At 42.6% G+C, this 24,745-nt stretch overlaps 1 protein-coding gene across 8 annotated transcripts in view; it reads left to right on the forward strand.

Moving 5' to 3' along the window:
- TNRC6B (trinucleotide repeat containing adaptor 6B) overlaps nt 1-24,745 on the forward strand; it is a 253,543-nt gene that overhangs the window by 217,075 nt on the left and 11,723 nt on the right. For 7 of the 8 annotated variants that reach the window (XM_047864960.1, XM_047864968.1, XM_047864962.1 and 4 more), the window contains 10 exons: nt 4,082-4,213; nt 4,485-4,580; nt 4,757-4,955; nt 13,227-13,364; nt 15,710-15,886; nt 17,456-17,602; nt 17,852-17,947; nt 20,439-20,663; nt 21,124-21,194; nt 23,811-23,950. In XM_047864960.1, coding sequence (XP_047720916.1) covers nt 4,082-4,213; nt 4,485-4,580; nt 4,757-4,955; nt 13,227-13,364; nt 15,710-15,886; nt 17,456-17,602; nt 17,852-17,947; nt 20,439-20,663; nt 21,124-21,194; nt 23,811-23,950 — 1,421 coding nt within the window. The remainder of the gene's footprint in view (nt 1-4,081; nt 4,214-4,484; nt 4,581-4,756; nt 4,956-13,226; nt 13,365-15,709; nt 15,887-17,455; nt 17,603-17,851; nt 17,948-20,438; nt 20,664-21,123; nt 21,195-23,810; nt 23,951-24,745) is intronic. The other variant, XM_047864966.1, reaches the window with a different exon arrangement.

The raw sequence follows: 24,745 nt of genomic DNA on the forward strand, positions 1-24,745 counted from the left end.
TGTCTCTCCTCTCCCTGCCCCTGCCATGCTCATGTTGCCGTCTCTCAATAATAAATAAATGTTTAAAAAAAAAACACTGGTGCAGAAGCACAATGTACAGTGGTGTGCTCACCCAGAGCTCACATTTGCTAGGGGTCCAACCGTTAAAACAGAAAATCAGGGGCGCCTGGGTGGCTTGGTCGGTTAAGCGTCCGACTTCGGCTCAGGTCATGATCTCACAGTCCGTGAGTTCGAGCCCCGCGTCGGGCTCTGTGCTAACAGCTCAGAGCCTGGAGCCTGTTTCAGATTCTGTGTCTCCCTCTCTCTCTGCCCCTCCCCTGTTCATGCTCTGTCTCTCTCTGTCTCAAAAATAAATAAACGTTAAACAAAAAAATTTAAAAAAAAAAAAGAAAATCAAACAAATGTTCTCATTGGTTGGCAACACTCAGCATCTCTTAGAGAATAGAGGAACAGCTAGGAGAACCGTGACTTTTACCCAAAATACTTCCCAAAATGATAGTGTTAATGGGTTAGGTGAAAAGTGGCTGAGATCTTGGAAGAAAGTGAGTTGGTGAGCCCCGGACAGGAGACTTGAACTTGTTTCTAGACTAGAAAGCATCAAAGGAAAGGTAGGCAGGTATTCTTGAGAACGTGGCGGAGACGGTGACTCAGAAGCGTTCATTGAACTCTGTTATGCTAAAGAAAGATACAGTGGGAACAGCCAGTGGGTCTTCTGATGAAAGCTTTCTGATGACTCAGGTTTTAAAGGGGTATTTTCAAAAGCTGGAAAGTAAGGGTAGCAAGCAGGGATGGATATGTGTAAGAGTTGTGCTGGGGGATTAGAATGGAAAATAAGTGGAGGCTTGCAAAACAATAGGCAGATTGAAAGAGTCTTCAGAATTCGGTTTGGTGCAAATCAGTGACTGGAAAAAGAGTCACTGCTTTGGACTACTTGTGTATGTTTTAAATGATTAAATGAAAATTAAGTTAAATTAAGTGAGAATAAAATTGGCACCGCTTTTGTCGTCTGTTGAGGATAAAGTCGTTCGACCAAAAGGGTTGAGACAAATTAAATCCTACGACAGAGAAACAGTTTGTGAAAGGAATCGCAGAGCCCTTCTGTGATCTTTGAGGAATGCTGGGGATCTTCAAGGGGAATTTAATAATGACTGCTCTTCTTTCTTGCACAAATACTGAATTTTTAAGACAAGAGGAAGGCATGTGGGGCCAAAATATCCCCTTTACCACTGAGAATGCAGATCCTGGAGAATGTGAGCTTCCTAATACTGAATTACAAACTTAGCCAGTAGTAATTGGAACGGGGCAACCCTCCCTATAGGTTTGCTGCCAGGAAAAAAGGGCAGGAGGCCCAGAGAACAAGGTAGATGTCCCTCTGTGTGGAGCCTCAGAGTAGAAATAGGAAAGAGGCACCCCTCCCCTCCAAGGAAGTGAAGAGAATGGTGAAGTTTTTTAAACAACTTTTGAAACAGTAAAGGAAGTGGTTTAAATACTGATGAACTGGTGCCAATTCTAGGCAATAATGTAGATTAGACTTTGGTAATCTACACTAGATTATCAAAAAGATGGCTTTTTGAGCACCTATGATAGGAAATCAAGAATCATAAATTTGCTAACAAGTCTTAATTCATTTTATTGATTAGTTTTAAATATTGTTTGATAAGAATGACATTGTTGAAATCTCTATTTTGACAAACCATTTGACAAGCTGTCTCTTTGTTTTAGACAAGATGAAAAAATATAAAGTAAATGCTAAAACACTCGTGTGAATTAGTAAATGATTGACTCTTCCCAGCTGGATCACCCTCAGATTGGAAAGAAGTTTTTAGGGACAGGCTACTAGATTATCCTCCACTCTATCAAGTTCAGCATTCCCATCAGTGACCAGATAGGGAAACACAAACCGAACATAAGTGGAATAATAGGGTAGAAAAGAATTTGGTGGTGTGACTGTTACTAAAATATACTATTCATGGGGCACCTGACAGGCTCAGTCAGTGGAGCATGCAACTCTTGGTCTCTGGGTTGTGAGTTCGAGCCCCACATTGGGTGTAAAGATTACTTTTTAAGAAGTTAAATCTTTAAAAAATTAATTAGTGGGGTGCCTGGGTGGCTCAGTCGGTTAAGCGTCTGATTCTTGATTTCAGCTGAGGTCATGATCTCACGGTTCATGGGCTCTGCACTGACAGCATGGGGCCTGCTTGGGATTCTGTCTCTCTCTCCACCTGCCCCTCTCCCCCTCTCATACTCTCTCTCTCAAAATAAATTTAAAAATAAACATTTAAAAAATTAGTTAATTAAATGAAATATAATATTCACTTATTTAATAGATATTTATCAAACATCTATGTGCTATGCGCATAAAGATAAGGTCGTAAGATCAAAACATATATTAATACAGTTCAACCCAGCTGCTTAAATATTCCATAGGAGAGCAACACCTATTTTAAAATATTATAGATTTTAATTGACAATAAGCTTAATATGTGAGTTGGGAGTTAGGCTGTGATCATCAGAGAAACTGAGATCTCAGGCATTGTTAATAGAAAGCCTGGCTTTCAACAGAATGGTTAATGATGGCCAGGTCTACTCAGTCCTCAGCTACTCTAGAAAATGGCTTTGTGTTGTGGGCTTTGCATTAAGAAATTGGATGAGATACGCGTGAAAGAAGTGAGCATGTTTAGCCTGAAGATGAGACATAAGAAACTGTAATTGTCTCTAGACACTTGAGGAACCATCCCTGTGCATATAACAGAGTGCATTTCTAAGCCTTTGATGTGGATTAACTCATAAAATCCTCCGTCACTAAAGTTATTGTTGTTCAGTTTTGGAGGGGAAACAAGGCTCAGAAAGGCTCAGTAAGTAACTTGCCCTGCGTCACACAGCTCCGAAATGACAGCCCGTACAGTCTGCCTCTCAAAGCAGACTCTTGACCAGTGTGCTGCTTGCCACCCACGGAACCAGCTGATTCAGTCGGCTCAGCTGAAAAGTGAAAAAGCTTTGCTGAAAAAAAGCTCAGCTGAAAAGTCGGCTCACTGAAAGTGCAAGGGACTCATTTCAGCCCCTCGAAAACATCTTAGACGAGCAGTCCAAAGACGGGAGGGAGGCTTTTCTCTGTCTGGAGGTTCCTGTAGCCCAGCCCAACTCACTCCTGAAAACCGTGGAGAAGGAGCCAGTTGGGTCATTTGACCTTCTAGGCCCTTTTGCTCTGCGACTCTGAGTGTTTGGTGTGAGAAGTCATGAATTGAAACTCCAGTGTCTCTTACTTACAGGTCAACATATTTTTCTTATTTGTATAACAAAAATACCTTGTTTTAGGCATTTATTTAGTAGCTTTATGAAGTTTGATCTATTTTGTTTTACGGTCCATTTACAGGAACAATTTCTCAAGCAAAAGTCACATTGTTATTAAAACTTTTTTGTCTCGGGGGCACGTGGGTGGCTCGGTCGGTTGAACATCTGACTTTGGTTCAGGTCATGATCCTGTGGTTTGTGGGTTCGAGCCCCGCATCAGGCTCTGTGCTCACAGCTCAGAGCCTGGAGCCTGCTTTGGATTCTGTGTCTCCCTCTCTTTCTCTGCCCCTGCCCCGCTTGTGCTCGCTCGCTCTCTCTCTCTCTCTCTCTCTCTCTCTCTCTGTCTCTGTCTTTCTCTGTCTCTTTCTCAAATATAAATAAAACATTAAAAAATTAAAAGAAAAACACTTTTTTTGTCTCTCAGAAGCCTTCCTGATTATGAATTCATAATTTTTATTGTAAAGAATTTAAAAGCTTTTTTTTTTTTTTTAAGATTTTATTTTTAAGTAATCGCTACACCCAACGCAGGGCTCGAACTTACAAAATCAAGAGTCACACGCTCTGTCAACTGAGCCAGTGAGGTGCCCCTAAAAGCCCTTATAATCTCACTGCTCAGTCGTAACCATCGCTAACATTTTGGTGTATTTCTCCGGATAATTTAGTATTTTTTACAGATATTTTTCAAGGAAAGCAATCGACACTTGCTCTAGACCTATTAAGATTCTTTTTACAGAAAAAAAAAAAGTTTTATTTTAGTAAGTTCTGAAAGAGTCCTCTTTTTTCTTGTTAGGTTTCTGCCTCAATGCTCAAGCAGTTTCCCAACAGTGGCCTGAATCCAGGTCTTTTCAATGTGGGGCCCCAGTTATCTCCTCAACAAATTGCCATGCTGAGCCAGCTTCCACAAATTCCCCAGTTTCAGTTGGTGAGTAGCAGATTTTCCCCCTATAGCTAAAAAAAAGATTATTTAGGGTTTTTTTTCCTTTAATTTGGATTCGCTTCATTTTATGCGTGCTTAAGGGTTAATGTATCCGCTCAGTTGGAGGTAAATGTGACCAGTAGACCAGGAACTTGGTGGTACTTCCCTCCTGGCCACTGGATTCCACAACCTGCCCTTAGATGCACAACCCCCTCGAGTGTGTCAGTACGTCCGGCTTAGGAAGCTTTGCTCCGCTCTCTCCTTCCCTGTTTTGTAGGCATGTCAGCTTCTCCTGCAGCAGCAGCAACAACAGCAGTTGCTACAGAACCAGAGGAAGCTTTCTCAAGCTGTGCGCCAGCAGCAAGAGCAGCAGGTACGTGGGATTGGAAGGGTCCCTCTGGTGCTCTGTGTGAGGGCTGCATCTCTGCTTAACCTCCGACAGCAGAACGTGACTCCTACGCAGTCTTTTCCTAGGAGGCTCAGGGTGTTGGCTTATCATGTGTCCATTTTCCCTCGGCTTCCCCCTCGCTCTGGCCTCCTGGCCTCCAGCTGGCTCGAATGGTGAGCGCTCTCCAGCAGCAACAGCAGCAGCAGCAGCAGCAGCAGCAGCAGAGGCAGCCCGGCATGAAGCACTCGCCCTCTCATCCCGTTGGGCCCAAGCCGCATCTGGACAACATGGTACCCAACGCTCTGAATGTGGGGCTCCCAGACCTTCAAACCAAAGGGCCAATACCTGGATATGGTTCTGGTAAGTTGTTCAGTAATGAAAAACACCTTAAAAAAAAAAAATCTTCCAGTCGTGTTCTGAGCCTCTGGTAGGGTTTGGTCCTGCCTTACCCTCTGTTTTCACAGCAAGCACACAAGACAGATAAATATTCGTATCCCTGCCTGACAGATGATATCCTAGAGTTTCGACCGTGTCCCAGAGCTCACCACACAATTAGTAGATCGTAGAGCTAGGCTCCACCTTCTCTGGGTCCAAAGTGGTCTCTCACTATTTATGAATGGCAGTCCAGTGTTCCACCACCAGGAAGTTTTAAAAGCTAGTTAAAGGGTGTGTACGTGCTGTGCGTGATACATGTGTCTGAAGTTATAACCTGTTAAAATACGTCCGAGTTGAGGTGTTTAGCTCTACTGATAAAATTTCCTTCTCGTGAAAAACTGGGGAGCTAAAATTAAACTTATACGGCGAACTGATAAAATTCTTCTGATATTAGTATTTCATCCGATTTAAATAGAATTAGCACAAGTAAGGTTATACCTTTGACATTCATCAAGAATTTGTTGGCAGGCAAATCATAGCTCTTTCAGAACCGGGGAACATGTTGTAAACAGAATCCAATCAGTGAGGCAACAGTGACTTAAAAATAAAATTTAAAAATGAAAAAGGTACCACACACCACAGCAGGTTTCTTCTCAGAATGGCACAGTTTACATTTTATTTTGATAAAGAAGGTACTGTTCTGTGCAAACTCAGAAATAAAAGTTGGGGAGACCTGAAATCCGTGCTCCTAGGAGACAAAGAGACCCTGACACATGGCCCTGCTCTCTGCTCTACCTCTGTGACATGCCCACTGAGGTGGGGGCTCACTTCCTGCTGGGGTGTCCTCATTCAGAGAATAGCAAAGACTTAAAGGATATCTTGATCCTGGATTCCGGTTGTGTGGTTTGGGGTTTTAAGTGTTTATTTGTTTTGAGAGCGAACACACATGCACACGTGAGCAGGGGAGGGGCAGATGGAGAGCAGGAGAGGGAGAATCCCAAGCGGCTCCATGCCGTCAGCTCAGAGCCTAACGTGGGACTCGAACCCATGAACCATGAGATCATGACCTGAGCCCAAATCAAGAGTCAGCCGTTCAACCAACTGAGCCACCCGGGCGCTCCTTGGTCTTGGATAGTTTCAACGGAATTAATTTCCAGCTTCCACCAGGTCATGATCTCTCGGTTTGTGTGATCAAGCTCCGTGCTGGGCTCTGTGCTGTCAGCATGGAGCCTGCCTGGGATGGTTTCTCCCTCTCCCTCTCCCTCTCCCTCTCCCTCTCCCTCTCCCTCTCCCTCTCCCTCTCCCTCTCCCTCTCCCTCTCCGTCCTTCACCCTCTCTCTCTCAAAATAAATAAACATTTTTTTTAAATAATAATAAAATGATATACCTGAGAACTGACTTAAATTCAAATAATCTTTCTTGGGGTGCCTAGGTGACTCAGTGGGTTAAGCTTCTGACTTTGGCTCAGGTCACGATCTCACTGCTCATGAGTTTGAGCCCCACATTGGGCTCTGTGTTGGCAGCTCTGTCAGAGCCTGGGCTCTGCTTCAGATTCTGTGTCTCCTTCTGGTCTGCCCCTCCTCCATTCTCTCTCTCTCTCTCTCTCAAAAATAAATAACCATGGGGCGCCTGGGTGGCTCAGTCGGTTAAGCGTCCGACTTCAGCTCAGGTCATGATCTCACGGTCCGTGGGTTCGAGCCCCGTGTCGGGCTCTGTGCTGACAGCTCGGAGCCTGGAGCCTGCTTCGGATTCTGTGTCTCCCTCTCTCTCTGCCCCTCCCCTGCTCATGCTCTGTCTCTCTGTCTCAAAAATAAATAAAAATACAAAAAATAAATAAATAAACAAATAAACATTTTTAAAAATAAAAAAACCATACATACGTACATACGTACATGACTAACGCCTGTACCGTCACTTGACATGAGAGAAGACAGAGCTCTACACCATCTCCTATCTTACTAAGTCATGCCCGTCTGGAATGTAGAAATCCAGGGTGCCAAGCAAGGGGAAAGCCTCCTATAATGACTAATGAAGGTGTCATTAACTCTGTGTTTCCAGTCTTCACCTTCTTAATCTTGTTTTCTGTTAAAGTGAAAGCTTGACATAAGAACCTGGGTGTTTTGGTGTGCGTCCAGTTGTGAATTTAGACACTGTATATGATAATAAGGCAGGGCAACTTTGTTTCTTCATCCCCTTTTGTCAAAGAGTACATGGTTCTCAAAGTAGAGCCCAGTGGTACAAGGCAAAGTGAACATCTGGAAGCCCCAGACAGCTTTTTCACGCGTTTAAATGTGCACGGCTCTTCTCGGTACTTGTTCCCTACAGCATGTCTTAACTGGAAAGAAAAGTACCTTTGAACAGCTTGAGCAACATAGGTTAATGACACTGACTCTCTTAAATACATGTTTTTCACCATTTATCAGGTAAAACCTGTGAATAAACCTTTTACGTGCTTGCCTTTAGCCTGGGTATTCATTAATCAGTCAGTTGTTAAAAACCGAACATCATGATGTTCCAGTGACAGTTCTTACAACATCTTTAATATTTTCTGTCTTTTATTAAGAAGTAAAATTATTGGGGGTGGGGGGTAGTAACATAAAATGTTAGCTGAGAATCTTTTAGTTTTTAGTAGCATATCTTCTCATTTATTTAAATATATAGAAAATATCATGATGTCTTATTAGCTTAATGGTGTTATTTGTGATTATTGTACTGGAGGCATAACTTCCTGATGACTGAAGGACCAGAGTTCAGTATACACGTACATACGCTTACTGAAGAAATGTCATGTTTTTTATCATACTCCTGTTTTAAAGTAACTTATAAATGTAACCATGCATTAGAATCTAAAGTAAGGAGAGGGACGCCTGGCTCAGTCGGTTAAGCGTCCAACTTCAACTCAGGTCATGATCTCACGGTTCGTGGGTTCGAGCCCCGTGTCAGGCTCCGTGCTGACAGCTCGGAGCCTAGAACCTGCTTCGGATTCCGTGTCTCCCTCTCTCTCTGCCCCTCCTCTGCTTGTGTTCTATCTCTCTCTCATTCAAAGGAGAAAAAAAAACATTGACTTACTAGTTTATTTACATTTGATAACTTATTTAACAAGGGATAATTTTTATTAGGTCTTTATCATGTTAACTGTGATCTGGCCAGAAGGCAGAAGAATCTTCCTTCTAAGATGCATTTTGCAATTTTTTCCACAGTTAAAAATTTCCTTAATTCAGGGGCACCTGGGTGGTTCAGTCAGTTGAGCATCCAGATCTTGATTTTGGCTCAGGTCATGATCTCATGGTTTGTGGGGTCAATTTTCAAGTGCTTGAGATTTTCTCTCTCCCATTCTCTCTACCCTTCCCCCATTCACACACGTGTTCTCACTCTGTCAAAATAAATAAACAAACCTTAAAAAAAGTTCCTAAATTCATATTAGGACATTTTATTTTAATTGAAAAATACATTTTGGGACTGAAAGTAAATCCACTTTGAATGCCTGGCTTGAATAAACTAAATTTATAACTAAGATTTTGATGAAAATATATTTAAAACATACAGAGAGGTTAAAATTTTTTTCAAAAATTAGATAGCAAAGATGTAATGAAATGAGTAATATTTCAATTTGCCTAGTTCAATTTGCAGTTCAATACTGCCGAGTATTAAACTAAAAAAGACACCTGCAGCTAAAAAGGAGCAAGAATAATTAAAAGCAGGGTACCTCGATGGCTCAGTCAGTTAAGCATCTGACATCGGCTCAGGTCATGATCTCACCTTTCAGGAGTTCAAGCCCCACATTAGGCTCCGCGATGATAGTGCCCCCCTCTCTCTCAGCCCCTCATGGGATTCTCTTTCTCTCTCTCCCTCTCTCTCTGCCCCTCGATAACTTGCACTCTCTCTCTCAAAAATAAACACATTTAAAAAAAAAAAAAGAATAAAAGTCTCTTAGTCCTAATAAAGCCACTTTTGGTATGTTTTCCCAAAATTAAAAAGTTGAATGACTTTAATAACTGCTTCACTGACTCTTAACTAATTCGTTTTTTTTTAAATAGATGGTTTCTAATTCTCTGCTTTTAGCAGAATTAAAAACATACTTAACCAAATTGTCTGGGGATAATGACTTATCTAAAGTTGTTGTAGCATCCATGTATTGAGCTGAGGGAAAGGAATATCCCCTGCACAGGAATTCAAAGAAGTAAGTGATGTTGTAACAAGACTCCTTTCTCATCTAATTACTTACATAAGATTTTTTGGTGCTTTTTGTCTGTAGGAATTTTTTAGATAGGAAGAGCGTGAATGCAGTCTCATACCTACTCATTCATAGGTATCTGAACCAATTGAGAAATAAAGTCCCTTGTCTTATTAGAAAATGTACTTCCAATAAAATTTAACTTTTCATGTTTAAAATTTATCAAAATTTGGGGGTGCCTGGCTGGCTCTGTCGGTAGATCATCATCTCAGAGTTATACATTCAAGCTCTATGTTGGGTGTAGGGATCACTTACAAATAAAAAAATCTCGGAGTACCTGGGTGGCTCAGTCGGTTAAGCATCTGGTTTTGGCTCAGGTCATGATCTCAAGTTCATGAGTTCGAGCCCTGCCTCAGGCTCCTCACTAACAGTAAAGAGCATGCTTTGGATCCTTTGTCTCCCTCTTTCTCTGCCATTCCCCTGCTCACGTTCTCTCTCTCACTCTCTCTCTCTCTCTCTCTCTCGCTCTCAAAAATAAATAAACATTTAAAAAGAGAATGTGTTAAACGGACAACTCTGGGTACATTCTTTTATAGTTTATTTTTATTTTCATTATTATAAAAGCACTAGTTTGTTTTCTAATCTATAATAAAAGAAGTAGCAGAAACGAACTAATACAGACAAAGAGTGTGAAGGAGTGATTGGGTAAGGACAAGTTACTTGAGAGAATTTCCTCAAGGAGGTGACACTGAGCCATGTGGTAATGATGAATATAGACCAGGAATTTGAGTATGTGGCAAAGAAAGCAATTCTGGCAAAGACAGATAAGGTAGGCCAAGGGTTGGATTCGTAGGAATGATAAGATAGGCGAAAGGGATGATGTACCGGGGAGATGAGTCCCTTGGGAGAGCAAGGGGCATGTCTTATTTCTGTTAATGCCTTTGCTCCTACCAAAGCCTGGCACAAATGAGGCTTTCTGTAAGCGTGCATGGAACTGAATTAAAAGACTGTTTGATTTGGGTTCGGGCTCTGTTGGTGAGCTGGAGAATTACAGGGAGGCAACTTGGTGGACTGAGGAAGTTTGGTTTTGATGAAACAGCAAGTACAAAAAGTCTGGGCTTACAAATAGCTTAGGGGGGGTGCCTGGGTGGCTCAGTCGGTCGAGCTTCCGACTTCGGCTCAGGTCATGATCTTGCGGTGTGTGAGTTCGAGCCCCGCGTCGGGCTCTGTGCTGACAGCTCGGAGCCTGGAACCTGCTTCAGATTCTGTGTCTCCCTCTCTCTCTGCTCCTCCCCCGCTCGTGCTCGTTCTCTCTCTCTCTCCCTCTCTCTCTCTCTCCCTCTCTCAAAAATAAATAAACATTTTTTAAAAATTTAAAAAAACAAATAGCTTAGAGGTTACAAGTCATGCCAGTTACTACAGGACATGGAAGGCAGACACAGAATTACGTACAACCTTACATTGACTCTTCCCTCTCCTGGTTTTGGGGTTGGAGAATGAACTTCTCAAGGCAGTTTTAGCTCCTGTTCCCTTCACACCCCTCTGTGTGTTTGCTTACCAAACTTTGTGATTCAGTTGTCATGCTGCCATGTTTTCGCGGTGTTTGATCCCCAAGGTTCTAATGAGGAAGATGCCCACTTTACTTGAGGTTCAGATGGAACTGCTCAAACTATCCCCTCTTCCTAAGGTGGAGAACTCCTACTAATTTTCTACACTTTGTGCTTCACAAAAGAACTCTAAGCAGCTGAAATTAACGTTATTCACTGTGAGCTCTAAAGAAATTTCAGAGCAACTTTAAAGAAAAGTAATACGGAGGGGCGCCTGGGTGGCTCGGTCGGTTAAGCATCCGACTTCAGCTCAGGTCATGATCTCACAGTCCATGAGTTCGAGCCCCGCGTCGGGCTCTGTGCTGACCGCTCAGAGCCTGGGGCCTCTTTCGGATTCTGTGTCTCCCTCTCTCTCTGCCCCTCCCCTGTTCATGCTCTGTCTCTCTCTGTCTCAAAAATAAATAAACGTTAAAATTAAAAAAAAAAAAAAAAAGAAAGAAAAGTAATACGGAAGGAATAGTTCTTTATCTTCTTATTAATCCTCATGTCCTTCTTTCTGATCTTCACCAGAATCCTGGGTTACTCTCAAAAGCTCTTCCTCCATGATTAGAACCAAGCTTTTGCTTAGCCTGGAATCCAAGCACCCTGGGCTGGTTTCCTCTGTCGAAGGTAGAGTGTTACTTACCCAAGGAACGGCCCACTTAGGCCATTGAAGCTTCTGTCAGAAAAAAACCCTTGTTCCTCCAGTCTCGTCTCATCCCAGCTACGTGGGAAAAAAAGAAAATACCATACACTCTTCTTTTAAAAAAAACATTTAATTTGGAATATTTCCAGCTTCCTCCGGAACTTCTGCTCCCTGCCTGCACCCTCCACGTAATCACACGGACTAGTAAAGTCGCTTACAAGCAATGGGAATGAACAGTGTTCTTTATATTAATAGCAACGCTTTGTACATAGGACAAGGTGCTCGGAATTATTTGAGCTTGATTCACTCTGCCTTTTTAAAACTGTCTCTGACAACTCAGAGAAGCATAGGGGGAAAACGTGACCTGGGCCCTCATGGGGTTTGGATGAGTGGAACTTCAGAGCCATTGAGGCACCATCAGGTGGTTGCAGAGTCAAGTGGGTATAGCACGGAGTCTGGCCTGGCCAGAATGACACGTCTTCTTGACTAAGAGTAGATGAGCTTTTGACTCCTGCGATCACCCGAGCATTTTACACAGGGTGGCTCTCCACACTCCCGTGGTCCATCCTCATTTTTACTATGGTTACCCATCGTTCTTCCCCTCCTCTGTTTCGTTTATTTCAGTGTTATTTTATTTTCATGTGAAATACGTTCTGACCCACAGTGGATAGTGGGACCCGTGAGACCTCATCAGCAACCCTCTCATGCTGGACCTCAGCTGTCCAGCCCTGTGCAGCGGGAAGACGTTACCCACCCACACTCCCACCAGAAGCCTGACACTGGAGGCTTTCGTGGAGCTCGTGGCAAAGTAAACTCTGAACCTGTCACTGCCAGTTTGAGCTGTGGAGGCTTCATCACTGCATAAAGATTTCTTTCAAACTGATCTCTTAGATTCTGCCTTGGCCTCCATGTACGCCGTTCTTACACAGCCAGTTCTTTTTCTAAAATACAAACTTAGTTATCTCTTTCTCTCACTTGTTAAAAACCTTCTTTATTTCTTGGAGAAATATTTCTTCTTTATGTCTTGGAGAAAAAAGTCCCCAAGTCCTTGGCCTTATGCATAAAGACCCTACACAATACAACTCCTCGTTTCTCTCCCATCTCCTGCCACCTTGCTCACTTCCTCTACTGAGCATCCGAGTGACACCGAACTCCTCATCATTCCCTGATGTCACCTGATTGTCTTCGATCAAAGCTTTGTACTTCGTATCCTTGGCTTCTATACCTGCCATAGGCCCTAAATCAAATGTCCCTCCTGCAAAGCCTTTCCTCCCCCAGACAGCCTCACCACACCTCGTGACTATTGTTATACCATATTAGTTTGTTGTATGGAGATTGATGTTCAAGTTGACGAATCTGCCTGGTGCAAGTGTTAGCTAAATGAGTAAAGACACAGGTGCACTGAGATGGCCTTAATTAGATGGCATTCATATACATTTTCATACCTTAACAAAGAGTTATTGTTTTTGTTTTTGTTTTTGTTTTGGTAAGCAAGAGCCATGACGAACATTTTGAATCAAGATCTTTTTCTTTTTTTTAATGAGAGAGAGAGTGGGGGAAGGGCAGAGAGAGATGAGAAGACACAGAATCCAAAGCAGGTTCCGTGCTATCAGTGCAAAGCCTGATGTGGGGCTTGAAGCTACAAACTCTGAGATCATGACCTGAGACAAGTTGGATGCTCAACCGACTGAGCCACCCAGATACCCCAAAATCTGTTTCTCAGTGAAGAAACTTCTTGTGAATTAGTCTTTAAATGACAAAGGAAGCTATTCATGGGTTCTACCTCAAATCTTTTGATTACTGATGCTAGAAATTTATAGAAAGATGTAAAATGTGATTCTCTATTTTAGGCTTCAGCTCTGGCGGCATGGACTATGGCATGGTTGGTGGGAAGGAGGCTGGAACAGAGTCTCGCTTTAAACAGTGGACCTCCATGATGGAGGGACTGCCCTCTGTAGCCACACAGGAAGCCAATATGCACAAAAATGGTAAGAGTGAGCAAAGCTTTATGAGTTGGAAGTGTTCAGCCCTTAGCAGGCCTTGTAATATATCCTTACAAATTATTTTAAAGCTGAAATCTTTAGCTTTTTGTCTCTTGATTTTTTTTTTCCCCCAAATCCTGTGATCACCTATGAGAGGAAGATTGGGGCTGCGTGTATTTCAAATTATGAAAAACTTAAAATGCTAGTTGTAATTAAGGGATGCAAAATTTCCCACCTGTAACGGGATTAAGAGTAGTAGCAGTGAACTTGAGTACCCATTAGGATAAAACCCTAATATATTGGCTGAGAGAACAGAACCCATTTTTTTGAGGTTTAAGAAATCACAACAAATACATATCATGTTGATTATTTGAACCTTTAATCTCCAAAAGATGACCAGTAGAAGAGTACATGAAATTTGAACTTTCAGGGCGCCTGGGTGGCGCAGTCGGTTAAGCGTCCGACTTCAGCCAGGTCACGATCTCGCGGTCTGGGAGTTCGAGCCCCGCGTCAGGCTCTAAGCTGATGGCTCAGAGCCTGGAGCCTGTTTCCGATTCTGTGTCTCCCTCTCTCTCTGCCCCTCCCCCGTTCATGCTCTGTCTCTCTCTGTCCCAAAAATAAATAAACGTTGAAAAAAAAAAAAAAGAAATTTGAACTTTCCCCAAAACTCTCTTGTTCTCCGTGAATTACGGCGTCCGCAAGGCAGCAGCTAAGGGCATCATGGGCTTTGGTTGTGAATTGTGGGCCCTTTCATCTCCATCGTTCTCTGTAAACACTTCTTCATTTCCCTGTAAAACAAATAAAAGGTCTTAGAACCTTCCTTCGGCCTTTGTTTCATTCAGTGTTTATTTCATTTGACAGTAATTCACCTGGACTCACCTGTAGCCTTGAGAGGCAAGTATTAACAGGTGTTGGTCTGGTCTTGCTGCTGTTCCCTGGCAGGCCTCAGCCCCATCAGTCTGAAAACTTTCAGGGTTCCTTTGTAAACCACTATTTAATGTGTCTGCCCCAGAGGTGGTAAAGTGGCCCCATGGAGCTCTTCCCTGCTATCTCTAAGCATTATCATTCGATCATGCCATGAAATCAAGAATGATTTATTGAAACTATAAAATCTGTCTCTAGACTGAATAATTCAAACCCAGCATCTGCAGCTTTGGGGACTTACCCTGCTTCCTTAGGCTGATGATTCATCAGGTCCCTTTGTCCCCAAAGACATGATAGGTGCATGATAATAAATACAAGTGCCATGTGAGAGGATATCTTGAAGCTAAAATATCCACCTGCCTTTTCAGAGCTTGTAGATAATGTTTTCCCCATTTCCTTAGCAATCCCCAAGGTAATCGAGCTCTTCATTTTCTACTATTCACTGTAATGTGCCCTTGAGTCAGATTTCTGTCAGTGGCTCCAGAAAAGCAAATGACTTCTTTGCTGAGCTTGGAAGGTGGTTTTGGTAATACTCCTGCCGGGCCAAACCAAGCAGATTATTTTAGTCAATATTTATACAAATATGTTAATACATCATCCTGGAAATAATTTTATCTGTTTATAAACAGCATCCTAAGGGTAGATCAAGTGACATGGTGCAGCATGTGAAATGCATTTGAGAAATAAATAGGGTGGCCAAGAATTTTATTTAAAGTGAAGCTCAGTTTTTGTTAGGTTAAGGGAATTTGAAGCTTTTAAGGTTTTTTTCCTGCCTCATAGCATATAAGATGCATAAAAAGGGCACAGACAGAACTGCTGAAATGCTCTCAAGAAAGCAGTTACAAAGGATCGGCTGTTCTTAGTGTGTGGGGCCGTGGGTGTCCGAGCTGCAGAGTCCCCTGCTGACCTTGTGCTGGCAGAGACCCTGGGCGGGGGTTCCATCTCATTGCTTTGGAATTCAAAGCAAGCGCATATGCTTTTCTCTCCAGTGAACTCCCTCCATTTACACGGCTTCTTGTAGCTAACCTAGGTCTGACCAGCTCCAAAGAACTTGGGTGAATGGTGTCAGGACAAGTGTAGTGAAAACGCTTCTTAGGCACGGCAGCTTGTATAGTGTTTTTCCTATTTCTGATTCTTGAGTCATCAGTATAGAAACTGGGGATAATGGTATGATTTGTAGGTGGTCAGAGTTTCGTTAATTTCTTAAGCCCGTGGAATTTTAAAACTGAAAGGAAAATTGAAGAATAAGTGTGCTTTAATGAGAACCCGAGAAGCTCAGAAAGGTGAAATGAACTGTTCCTAGCCATCCTACTTATGGATTATATACTGGCTCTCCAGGGCAACCTCTTGTTCCAGAACTTTTTTTTAACTGCATAGTCAGAATACTGTTTTTGCTGGGTGTGAATCAATTTCCTCTCTCTCCTCAGGCGCTATAGTGGCCCCTGGTAAGACTCGAGGAGGGTCACCATACAACCAGTTTGATATCATCCCGAGTGACACACTGGGTGGCCATACGGGTCCTGCTGGTGATAGCTGGTTACCTGCCAAATCTCCACCAACAAATAAAATCGGAAGTAAATCCAGCAATGCCAGTTGGCCTCCAGGTATTGTCCAGGAAATGTCTTTTCTGTGTATCGTTTGTCTTCAGTTCTTAATTTCAGGCTCTGAACAGATTGCTTTTGCCAGTTACTCAGGCACTTACTTTATTTTTTCATTCAGTAATTATTGTCTGATAAAAGGAAGGTATGTGCTATGTTGTGGGAAGACAGTAAATTCACATTAGATGAGGTCTCTGCTCCATAGAGTTCAGTCAGGAAGATAAGGTGTGGACACTGGTCACCTGTAATGCAAGTAACTGTGCTAAATATTGTACAGATATAGATAAGCTGAAAGAATTCAGAGGAGTGGAATCTGTGATCAAAGAAGGTGATGCTGGAGCTAGACTTGGGATTCATCCATGCACAGGATGCCTCATACCATGGGTTCTTCTGAAATGTCCATTTAATTGACCCGTGTATTCATTAAGCAAGTATTTATCATCAGTTAGGTTCCAGATATGCAGTAGTGATACAATGAGACTATTTTGTTACTTTTTCCCCTCTGTTTTTACCTTAATTTAAGTAATCTGTTTTCATTGTAGAAAAAATTTTAATTTAGTAAATCAAAAATTAACAATTGGTATAGGTCTATCTAAACCTCTTTCTGTCCTGGAATATTTGTGGTATGAATATGTGCAGTTCCATTCCACCAAAGGAGGCTCATATAATGCATATTGTTTGTATATTCTATATATTGCTCTCCGTCATGATTGGGAAAACAAAAGTTTGTTAATCCCATCCAACAACTTTAAATATGATTTAAATTAACCAATAAAAAATTACAGGAGCGCCTGGGTGGCTCAGTCGGTTAAGCGTCCGACTTCGGCTCAGGTCATGATCTTGCAGTTTGTGGGTTCGAGCCCCACGTCGGGCTCTGTGCTGACAGCTCAGAACCTGGAGCCTGCTTTGGATTCTGTGTCTCCCTCTTTCTTTCCCCTCCCCTGCTCATGCTTGGTCAGTGTCTCTCTCTCTCTCTCTCTCTCTCTCTCTCTCTCTCTCAAAAATAAATAAACATTAAAAATAATAAAAATAATTATAAACACTTATACATATTCTGGGCTTTCTCACTATAAGCTAAATTATTCCTGCTCTTTCTCCCTGGATGTTCCACGAGGTCATGGTCATTTATAGTGTCTTTTCTTTTGTTCATCTGAGCCAATTTCCGGTGAGATAAATGGGAGAAGTCACTTACTTCCAACGCAGATTTTCTCCCGGTTTGTGTCCTAGATACCTGGACAGTTCTCATCAGCACCAGGTTACTTACTCCCGGTTTCACTGCTCTCGGGCCGAACTGCCCTGGAAGTAGGAAGAGAAGTGACCAGGCTAGGCACTAATGAGCTCTGGCTCACAGCCCCAGAGACACCGAGAAGGTCGACAAGCTTGGTAACACAGAAGTGCTGCTAGCACAGTATATGTTGGGGTTGAGAGTGTGATTTTTAATTTTACGATAAATGTTTGCAATAAAATAGATTCAGTACTCTTTCACAGATCTATTTCTTGTACCAAAAACTAACTTGATTTTAACATTTTTTTTGAACATCCTCCTACCTCTAATATTGGTTCTCCTTGTTTCAGAATTCCAACCAGGAGTGCCATGGAAAGGTATCCAAAACATTGACCCTGAATCTGACCCCTATGTCACCCCAGGAAGTGTGCTGGGGGGTACAGCCACATCTCCCATTGTAGATACTGACCACCAACTTCTGCGGGATAACACCACAGGTAAATGAGCGAGGTATCCTCGGTGTTCATTCAAAACCCGGCATTTCCTATTTGTCAATCTGTGGCTTCATTGGCACCTGCTAATCTATAATTTAACCAAAAAACATAAAAATATGTAGCTTTTCAGTTTGTTTGTTTAAGATATATTTTAATCTTCCATGGAAGGGTAAATAAAATACCTAAGGTTGCACTGGTTATACTGACATCTGTCTCAAGATTTCCATCTTGTTCCTCCTGTGTCCCCAAAAGGGTCTAATTCTTCCCTCAACACCTCGCTGCCTTCACCTGGTGCCTGGCCCTACAGTGCCTCTGACAACTCCTTTACCAACGTTCATAGCACTTCAGGTACAAGTATGACCTGTTCGTTTCCCTTTGGCTTGCACTTTTCCACCAGGTTCCCTTTTATAAAAGAAATGGGCATTTATTTCTTACGGAATACAATGGAAGTTGAATAGCGAGGGCAGCATAAACGGAAGCACACCTCTTGTACTGGCCATGTTCTCAAGGAGCTTCCGGTCACACAGAGACAGGATGAGACATGTAGCTTTAGGACAAGGCAGATGGTGACATCATCGCAAGGAGCTTGTGAGCATTGAGAGGACAGGGGTCAGATCTTTGTGCCACAAGCGTTTTTCTTCAACCAGTTTGCCAAAGGATTCACGGGCCATGAGGAGAACCAGGGACGTTTACCAAGTTGTTCCTAAGGCAACCAGTTCTAGTTTGCTTTCCTTAAAAAAAAAAAATTCCTTCCACTTATAGACAAAGGCTACAGGCAGATGGCCAAAGGCAAAATAAAAGAGAGGCCCTTAATTAATTCTACCAACATTTGTTGAGTTCCTTATATATTTTTTTTTCTAAGACGATAGGGAATGAAAACTTAATGGATATAGTAAAACCATCTGACTTTTATATCTTAATGGGTATAATAAAGCATCCGACTCTTGGTTTCCTCTCAGTTCATGATCTCACAGTTTGTGGGATCGAGCCCCGTGTCTGGCTCTGTGCTGACAACGTGGAGCCTGCTTGGGATTGTCTCTTCGCCCCCTTACCCTGTTCGCACATGCTCTCTCACTCTCTCAAAACAACAATAACGACGACGACGACGACAACAAAGAGCTGATGTAATTTGCCTCATGTCTGAGTACATATGTAAAGGAGCCAACTCAAAAATCCATGTTTCTAACCACTACCCTACATTATTCTTTTGGGGGCTTTTTCCTTTACATGTAAAAACTGATTTTTTCACTCAACTCTTTTATTCCAGTAACTGCCCATATCTCCGGTTGAACCGGATAAAAATCTTTTGTCTACAGTTGGACGTTCATCTGAGAGATGATCCAAGAGTCACCCCAGACTTGTCTAAACTGAATGTACATCTCTGCCCCTCCCCTACATTGTCTTTCCTCCATAACTAAGTTTTTGTGTTTGTTTTAATGACGCTTCCAGCATCAGTGGGTCACAAAGTCTCCTGATTTTTCTCACTTGCTGCCTGAGTCCAAGTGGTGAGGGTGTCTCCCAGGGAGTGTATTCTGCAGCCATATCTCCTATCCATTCTCCATCCTACTTGCTGTCACCCAGGCTGAGACCCAGGTTTAAATACTACGTACCAAATCTAGTGCAACAACTCCTGGTAGCATCCTCATCGGCCTTCACCCTACCTTTCTGGCCTTCTGTACCTCTCTGGCCCTGTGAAATGGTGTTCAGCCAAAACTGAAGAAAAATACATTTGGTACAGATAGAGTTTAAAGGGGATATTCGTCTATATTCTCCTGTCTCTCTGAGCCCGTCCATTTTTTTGTTTGTTTGTTTGTTTGTTTTTAAATGTTTATTTTTTAGAGTGAGATTGAGAGCACAAGCAGGGAAGGGGCAGAGAGTAAGAGAAGGAGGGAGAGAGAGAATCCCAAGCAGGATCCGTGCTGTCAGCAGAAAGTCTGTTACAGGGCTCAGTCCCACAAACCATGAGATCATGACCTGAGCTGAAATCAAAAGCTGGACACTTAACCAACTAAGCCACCCAAGCACTCCAAGCCCATCCGTTCGTAAAATCCTTCCAGACCTGTCTTTGCCATGCCTTTGATGATGACATAACAGTGTTTTCTCCTCTGTGTATTGAACATATGTGATGATACCTCCAGCTACCAATTGTGTTATTCACCTGTTCTGTCTTCTCATGTGAATTTGAAGTTCTTAAGAATAACTTTATATTACCCACAGCACTGATTTAAAATACAGTAAGCCCTTAGCAAATATTTGTTGATTTTTTTTTTTTTTTTTTTTTTTTTTTTCCAAAATCTGTTTGAATATTGGGACACCTGGCTGGCTCAGACAGTAGAACATGTGACTCTTGATCTCAGGGTTGTAAGTTTAAGCATCATGTTTGGTGTAGACATTACTTAAAAATAAAAAAATTTTTTAAAAAATCTGTTTGAATATTGATAGCTTAACCACAATCAAGAAAATTAGAAGTTTCTAATGTACTTCCCATTCAGCCAGTGAGTATTTATAGAATAGTTTTGCTAAGGTTCACATTCCACTATATCTTTACATAAGACTAATGGTTTTAAGAAAACTTCCCTGAATGAATCTTTCCTTTCAGGCTTGTTTGGCTAAGAAAGTAGTAGAGAATTAGTTATCATTAAATCTTCAGTTCATGTGTTGTTGATTCAGAGTAATAGTCATTGAAAATTTTATATTTAGTGTTATTTTGTATTGCTAGTCTCAAGATGTGTACTTACTATTTTTAGAATACTATTTATATGTATACACAAAATTTATGTAGATTCACAAAAGTGATCTATTTAACCTTACTCCTTCCTTAATTTTGTCTTCTTTATAGCAAAGTTCCCTGATTACAAATCAACATGGTCCCCAGATCCCATAGGACACAACCCCACTCATCTCTCCAACAAGATGTGGAAAAACCATATTTCCTCAAGGAACACTACACCGCTGCCCCGCCCACCTCCTGGTCTGACCAACCCCAAACCATCATCTCCCTGGAGCAGCACAGCACCCCGATCGGTCAGGGGTTGGGGGACACAGGACTCACGGCTTGCCTCAGGTGACAAGGACTCGCCTAAAGGAACATCATTGTTCAAACACAAGGGGCTTATGTTAACACCAAAAAAGACATGAAGTCTTCACGAGAGAGGAAATCACGGTTGTCTGGTAGAGGAAAGGGTATCTCTGGAGTGGAAAGTTGCAGTTCGGTCTAGGGCAGAGGTAGCCAAGAACTCGCAAGGGACAGATGAAGTAAAAACGACACACAGCAGTGTGAGAACATTAGGAGGCAAATGTGGCCTTACAAATGAGGTGTGAGAGTGCACAGGGTTACAAGGTCTAGGGGAAGAGAAACTGACCATTAAGTGACAGGATGAATGCGGTTAGAGGGACGTGTAAAATAGAAGACCGTTTATAAAAGGGGAGAAGACACACGGGGCCTATGTGAAAACGTTTTCTCACTCATGGATTTCTGAATTTTTTTACTGCTCTTCCTAATTTTTTCTTCTGGTTACTTACAGCCTCTACTTGGAGTGATGGTGGTTCAGTTCGTCCCAGTTACTGGCTGGTTCTTCACAATCTCACTCCACAGGTAACCATGCTTCCTTGTGATTTTCGAGACGGGATTTGATTGTGTTAAGAAAGGGAAACTCAGGTGTGAAATGTTGCCAGATAATAACAAAGCTCATTAATTTCCTGCTTGCTACTCAGAGGTCCAGCATGCAGGGGTGGGCCTCCCCACCCGAGGCTCGAAGCCTACTCCTGAGTGGGGATTGTTGGCCCAACAAGGCTTGGGGCTCAATATCAAACATTTTTATGCTTCATAAATAATTAACCATCCATCTCTGCAGTAGAAGAAATCTGTCAATTTCATAGCTTAAATGCCACATGGGTGCTTTCAATTTTCCATCTGTTACTCTCTTCTTTGTAGATGGCATTACTAATTTGCTCTCTTCAGAACATGCCCTCTGGGTTGTTTTTACAGTGATGGGTTTCATTTGCCCCAAGCCACTCTGTCACCTTGTTTGCTTGATAACTGACATACTTGCGGCAGTATTATGTTGAACACGCAAATGAGATTAAGTGAACCCATTGAAACTGAGCCTGTGACCTTCATTTGGACTTGACAGCACAACCTTTACAGCACCTTGTTAAAAGGAGTCAATTATGCCTCCCTCCCTTTGACACATAGAACGAATTGTCTGGCATTTAATTCATAACTGGATTCATGCGCACTTTAGTAAGCTAGCTAGCATTTTCTAGAGTGTTCCCATGGGATATTAATAGGTCTCTGGCCTAATATGTTTGGAACATGTCCTTGATTAAACAAAATTAAGCGGGTTTCTTCACTGTGAGACTTATTAGACTCTTTAATGTGCTAACATGTATTATCCTCTGTGGAGAAATACAGCTTCTCCTAAATTTACCTGCCCAGTGAACCTGTTTGTGGAACCTGTTTGTGGGGAGTGAGTCCAGGGTTTGTATTTAGGGTACATGTTGAGAAAGGCAGTTTCAGAAATACAGTTAACATGAAGAAGAGTCTGGGTTGGCTCTTACTCAGCTTAAAGCCCCAGTTGGGTTATTAGCTACGAGTCAACTGAAGTATGAAGATTTTATACGACCATACTCAAATCTGTATATGCCTCATTAGAACATGACAACATTCTAAAGTTGTCACACAGTGTGGTGGTTGTATGGTGAGGACGAGAGAGGCCGTAAAGTCTACGCTGTGTTGAAAGGAACTTGGACAAGCTAGCCTGCTGTTCGCTTCTGTTTTATGCTGTGAAAAATAGTAAGTTCATGTGTGTATATACATAATGTGAATCTAGGGGTTAACTGTGCTCATATAAGAAAGAACTGATGAATTTTAAAACTCAAGTACCTAATAGACTAATCCCAATGGTAGCTTAGAAGACGGTTATAAGGGCAAATCTTTGGAACCTGGATAAATATACTTTTCATCACCTAAAATCTGTTTAGAGGGCATCTGTCCTGAAAGGTCACTTGTGGCCCACACGGACACACTCATAGAGTTGATTTCCATTTTCTGTAAAGAACTGTGGTGATGCTGCTGGTTTCCATCCTGCAGGGTTTCCATGGTGAAACCACACAATGTTTCCACTGCCACCGCCGGTAGCACAGTTTCTGAGGCTGTTCTGATAGTAATCTGTTTCCCTTCCAAAGAAATGAACTGAATGTTGGACTGAGCAGCCTGTCTAAACCTAGTTAAGATCTCAATACAAATAAATTCATCAGAGTGAATAAGTGCATCTGTTCATCCGAGTCCGGAGTGAGAGAAACTATCTGTAAATGGTGAACATCTTGAGAGTCTGCCCAACATGAGGCTGAGGGTGGCAGGGTTCACAGAGAAGCAGGCACAAAGGCTCGTCCTGAGATGGGCAGCGTGGGAGTCTAAGGACACCGGTGTTGTCTGTGAGCTAGGTCAGCCAGCAGCATTCTCATCAGGGTGTGGGGACGCCTGGGTGACTCAGTCGGTTAAGTGTCCGACTCCAGCTCAGGTCATGATCTCATGGTGTGTGGGTTCGAGTCCCACGTTGGACTCCGTGCTAACAGCATGGGGCCTGCTTGGGATTCTCTCTCTCTCCCTCTCTGCCCCTCTCCCACTCTCTGTCTCTCTCTGTCTCTCTCTCTCTCTCTCAAAATAAATAAATTAAAAAAAAAATTTAAAAACCACTAAACCGTCAAGGAGGTTAGCAGTGCTTTTCTTGTGTCCTCCTTTAGCTCTCTGTGAGATTATTAACCAGGGGAGTGGAGAATAGTTCAAATACGACGTTACTAATGAGGTCGAGAACTTGTCTTAAGTTCCTGTTCGGGCGCCATCCTGTTTCTGCTTTCTAAAGGCTCTCACAAGTCAACACGCATTCATGTGTTTACCTCTTAAAAACAGACTACAGGTTGAATCATAGGATTTGTCTTGAGCTGTGTTTTTGCAAACTTTTTTTTTGTAGTATGGGCACATTAGATCTCAGCCCGTGCTTTGAATTAACTTAAAATTTGCCTTTAAGACCTCTATTGAGTGCACTCTTTCCTGCTTTGAGTCCTTCCTTCCTTTGTCCAAGACTTACTTAGTGCCGATATCATTATTTACAAACCAGAAGCCCTTCTCCTCCTCATATACAAGAAAGGCCATTCGACTTCTGTTCACACCCTACCTCGTTTTTAACTCATGAATATCGTTACTCCATAGATTGATGGGTCAACGTTGAGAACCATCTGCATGCAGCATGGCCCACTGCTGACATTCCATCTGAACCTAACCCAGGGCACTGCCCTGATCCGATACAGCACCAAACAGGAGGCAGCCAAGGCCCAGACTGCACTGCACATGTGAGTACCCATCCTACGCTCACTGAGACAAACACGCACGAAGATGCACACGTGAGTATTCTGGCACCTGCCTAATAAAGCAAAGATCCACAAGAACATGCACAAAAACAGCATCCTGGCATAAGCAATTGCTTGGTACGGAGGGGACGGATCTTTTCTACCTCCCCAGGCGTGGATTGCCCTGTATATCTGTGTAGGCTGGTAATCAGAATTCCAAAAGTAAAGAATTTATGAAGTCATGAAGCAGTGAGTAAATTTTAATACCGTAAAACAAAGCCCCAGTGTTCAGGAGAATGTGAAACATTGTAGGTGCCGTCACTTTTTGTAATAGAATCTGGTTGCTTACTTTGTCTTCTTTGTTGGTGAAGCTGAAACGCTGTGGCTTGGCGGGTAGCAGAGTTTTTTGTCTTACGTAGGTGGGACTGGATCACACTTTGACTGTCCCCCCTCCCAGCTGCTGTCAAACTGGTAGCCAGGGAAGAGCTGACTCTCTGTGGCTACAGGCCCTGGCAGAAAGCTACAGACAGAACGAGCAAGCAATGGTGACTCTCAGGCGGTGAGCCCGGCCCAGAGGCAGAGCGATGGCACTTCCAGATGTGTGAGGTTGAGTCACCTTGATGTTTGCAGTGTGACCTTTTACCTCCCATGGGGAAAAGAAAGATGGCATTTTTCTCAACATACAAATTCAAAAGGATAGCGATACGCGGTACCCCCTAGTAGTCTTTGGAGGTCTTGAGATTTAGTGATCCCTTACTGCTTTAGTACAGTATTTCTCAATCACCTGGTCTGGCTAAA

This window comes from Prionailurus viverrinus, chromosome B4, assembly GCF_022837055.1.
Source record: "Prionailurus viverrinus isolate Anna chromosome B4, UM_Priviv_1.0, whole genome shotgun sequence".
Classification (NCBI taxonomy): Eukaryota; Metazoa; Chordata; class Mammalia; order Carnivora; family Felidae; genus Prionailurus; species Prionailurus viverrinus.